This window comes from Pygoscelis adeliae, unplaced genomic scaffold (assembly GCF_000699105.1).
Source record: "Pygoscelis adeliae isolate BGI_AS28 unplaced genomic scaffold, ASM69910v1 Scaffold106, whole genome shotgun sequence".
NCBI classification, from domain to species: domain Eukaryota; kingdom Metazoa; phylum Chordata; class Aves; order Sphenisciformes; family Spheniscidae; genus Pygoscelis; species Pygoscelis adeliae.
In genome coordinates this window covers 4,269,499-4,273,160 of record NW_008824939.1, presented here as the reverse complement: position 1 = coordinate 4,273,160, position 3,662 = coordinate 4,269,499, and the positions used below count along the sequence as shown (strand labels likewise).

Genomic DNA, 3,662 nt, shown 5'->3' with positions numbered 1-3,662 from the left:
GGCAGTTCATATCTGAGCTGGGTAGAAGAAATAACTATATGATGCAAAACCCAGCACAACTGCATCTGCATATAAATAGACTTAATCAGAAATGCAAATTGCAATCAGAAGAAATTTTAAAGCCTATGATAACTGTGCAGATAACAAAAGGTCAAACATTTGCATTGCTGAAGGTTTTAAACTGTTATCAGGCAGTGGCGATTCCTTCTTTATGAGCAAAACATGGCAAAGACAAGTATATGCCAGTCTAATCAATGACAGACAAATTATTTCTATATTTCTTCTATTATTACAACTCTTCTGTTGTTAAACTCTATTTTACACTGTCAATCTCAACTTATTCAGGAAGACTCAATAAAATGAAAACAAAATGAAACAAAAAATAGACAGCATGAAATAATACAGCTAATTTACATAACTATACATAGAGGGAATTTCTATTCTTTTTTCATATCCATATATGACAATCCAAATCTTCACATTTTAACATCCTTGGGTAAATAAAAAATTAAATTATGACTACAGTTTGCTGAAACTGCCAGACTGCTTCACAGCATTGTCAAAACAAGCCTAAGACTCTAGGGGAATAACATTTAAAAATGTTATTCAACAGTTACAAATGTTGGCTTCTTCCTCTTTTGAAACAAATGTTTTCATCAATAGTAGCTAAGAAAAGTACTTTTGAAGGGAGGTACCTTGATATTATATGATTTTATATTCCAAGATAAGAATAAAAGAAATACGTAAGTCTTTATCATTTCAAGGCATTCTAAATATAAATTATTGTAGAAGTCAGGCTGAAAAAAAAAGTCTTTAACATTACAGCTTTTTAATATCTTTTCCTATGAGAGATTCTTAGGATTTGAAGCACAAACGTTTACCAAATATTTCTTTCTCCTTTGACTAGACTGCCTTTGAACAAACTAGTGAGTGAAGAGAGCCATCTAGTGCCATACCTTGGAATTTTAAAAAGGGTTTTCACCGGATGCATGTCAAATAAAGGAGGGTCTCCATCCCCCAGTTCAATAGCTGTTATTCCCAAGGACCATACGTCACATCGAGCATCATATGAGTAGTCATACTGTTGTTCACAAGCAATGACCTATCAGAAAGAAGCAGAGAAAACAACGCTTTAACCTAATGTACAATTCACGCCATCCTAGTGTGACATGGAAGTACTTTTTTGAGTCATGTCTAAAATCCTATGTAGCTTTCAAATCCATATCTTTGCCTGTATATCCCAGTTAGGAAAAACCCCACAAAAATGTAACATTAAATTAGTACTTCTCTTAGGTTTGTTTTCTTTAAAAACAATCTCCCTCTTTTTTTAAATACATAAGCTCCATGGGATGCTTCAAATATCTATACAAAGAACATCACTCTACTGAATTCTGTTTTTGAAAGCACTTCTTACAGAAACCTATTACAATAGCAGTGAACCCTATTGATGTTATTCTTATAAACTTTTATGACTATTCATGAGGATAGACTGATTTGCACAGCTGTTTTTTAGATAAGAATATTCCATCAGTCATTTCTGCCAATTTTTTTTTTTTAGTTTGTCTCTACTAGATTTGAGTAGTTTAAAAAAATCTTAATTAACATACCACGTACCGTGTCTAAGAAAAACAGGAATCTCTCCTTGGACATCAGAACTGTTTTACATCACAAACTTGATGCACACTTCCAGCTAACCCACTGTTTGCATTCTAATCATAAGCTAACTATTCATATAAGCTGGAAACAATTCTGCATCTAAATGTGAGATTCAAACTGAAGTTTAAATTTAGCCCTTATCTTTGCAAAGGGATGAGACAAAAATCACAGCTTCACTGCCTTTTATTCTATCATGATTTGGAATCCTGTCTCAAGTTTGTCTTCCCAAATCTCATCAGTTAGAACCGATGTTTTAGCTGTTGCTAAGTAGTGCTTACACTAGTCAAGGACTTTTCAGCTTCTCATGCCCTGCCAGCAAGAAGCTGGGAGGGGGCACAGCCAGGACAGCTGACCCAAACTGGCCAAAGGGACATTCCATACCATGTGACGTCATGCTCAGTACATAAACTGGGGGGAGTTGGCTGGGGCGGCGGTGACCGCTGCTCAGGGACTGGCTGGGCATCAGTCTGCAGGTGGGGAGCAATTGCATTGTGCATCACTTGTTTTGTATCTTCTTTTATCAGTATTATTATTATTACTATTTTCCCTTCCTTTTCTTTCCTGTTAAACTATCTTTATCTCAACCCCAAATTTTTCCTTTTTTTTTTTCCAATTCTCTCCCCCATCCCACTGGTGGTGGTGGGGCAGTGAGCAAACGGCTGTATGGTGCTTAGCTGCCTGCTGGGTTATACCACAACAAGCTGTAAGGTCAAAGAACGTTCTGATAGAGTATTAGACCAGTGTTTCTCAACTATTGTCTAAGGAACACTGGTGATCTATAAGACATGATAAAGTGGTCAGCAAAATGTCTGCAAACCATCTGAGAAAAACATACATACATATTCACCTACACATCAACTATCAAATAAACAGAATGGGGAAAAATTAAAGTAAGCACTGCAAAAGAGGGTTCAGGGATTTTTTTCTTCAACTTGAAGAGGCAGAGTTTTGTTAGCTAATGCGTTGTTTTTCAAAGTTGTCATACGAAGATCATTTTCCCATCTCCCTTCTCTTCGACAGAACGTCTTAAGTGAAAGCCCTGAAATATTTCTTAGTTCTTCAAAGAGTTCATTATAGCCTTGATCTCATCCCAGAGATCCCTCTATCTTTTGAAAAAATTAGTTTTACTGTGCAGTAGATAGATTCTAGGCAACTCAAGCAGAGCGCTTTAAACCACCACCCTTATTTCAGAGGCCTATATGATAATTTATTTCCTTATACCATGCCTTAGAGAGAAGGAAAGAAATAAAATTTGATGTAAAAACTTGTAAGAAAGGCAGTGTGGAGATCCATCAGAGGTACTTAAATAACATATTCTAAAGAGGCCAACTTGGTGTGGCCTGGAGTTTCCTTCATTGCAGTTTTGCTCAGAGATTGAAAGGGAAGCTTGTATTTCTTGATTATTTTTGTTTCTTTACACAGTTCCCCAAATCATCTGTACACTCAAGGACACTTCCTCAAAAAAAAAAACCAAAAAAAACCCCATGCAAGTCAGCTTCCAAGGCTACGACTCAGAAGTTGCAAGTAGCTTATCCGTATGTGACTAACTAAATGCACTGTGTTCTCCTTCCTTTTTTAACACATGAAAAATATTTATCTGCTTGGTTAAAAAGCTGCTAGAGCCCATCTCCTGGAAGTGACTACCTCAGAAGCTGCCTGGTTCTCATCAGTGTGCTGAGTTCTTTGCAAATACTTGTCTATTTGTTCTCAAACTTTATGATGCAGAGGAATATATACTCTCACGATTGGAGTGCTGCAATGGATGGCTATAGACTCTTCAGAAGGGACAGGCGAGGAAGGAGAGGCGGCGGGGTGGCTCTGTATGTTAGGGAGTGTTTCGATTGTATAGAGCTCAACGATTGTGATGATGATACGGTTGAGTGTTTATGGGTAAGGATGAGGGGGAAGGCCAATGAGGCAGATATCCTGCTGGGAGTCTGTTATAGACCACCCAACCAGGATGAAGAGGCCGATGAAGCGTTCTACAAGCGGCTGGCAGAGGTGTC

General features: G+C 37.5%; 1 protein-coding gene across 1 annotated transcript in view; it reads right to left on the bottom strand.

Annotated features, from left to right (window-relative positions):
• Positions 1–3,662, bottom strand: part of MYO3B (myosin IIIB) — a 158,015-nt gene that overhangs the window by 104,252 nt on the left and 50,101 nt on the right. Inside the window, 1 exon segment of the mRNA XM_009325455.1 lies at positions 957–1,102. Coding sequence (XP_009323730.1) covers positions 957–1,102 — 146 coding nt within the window.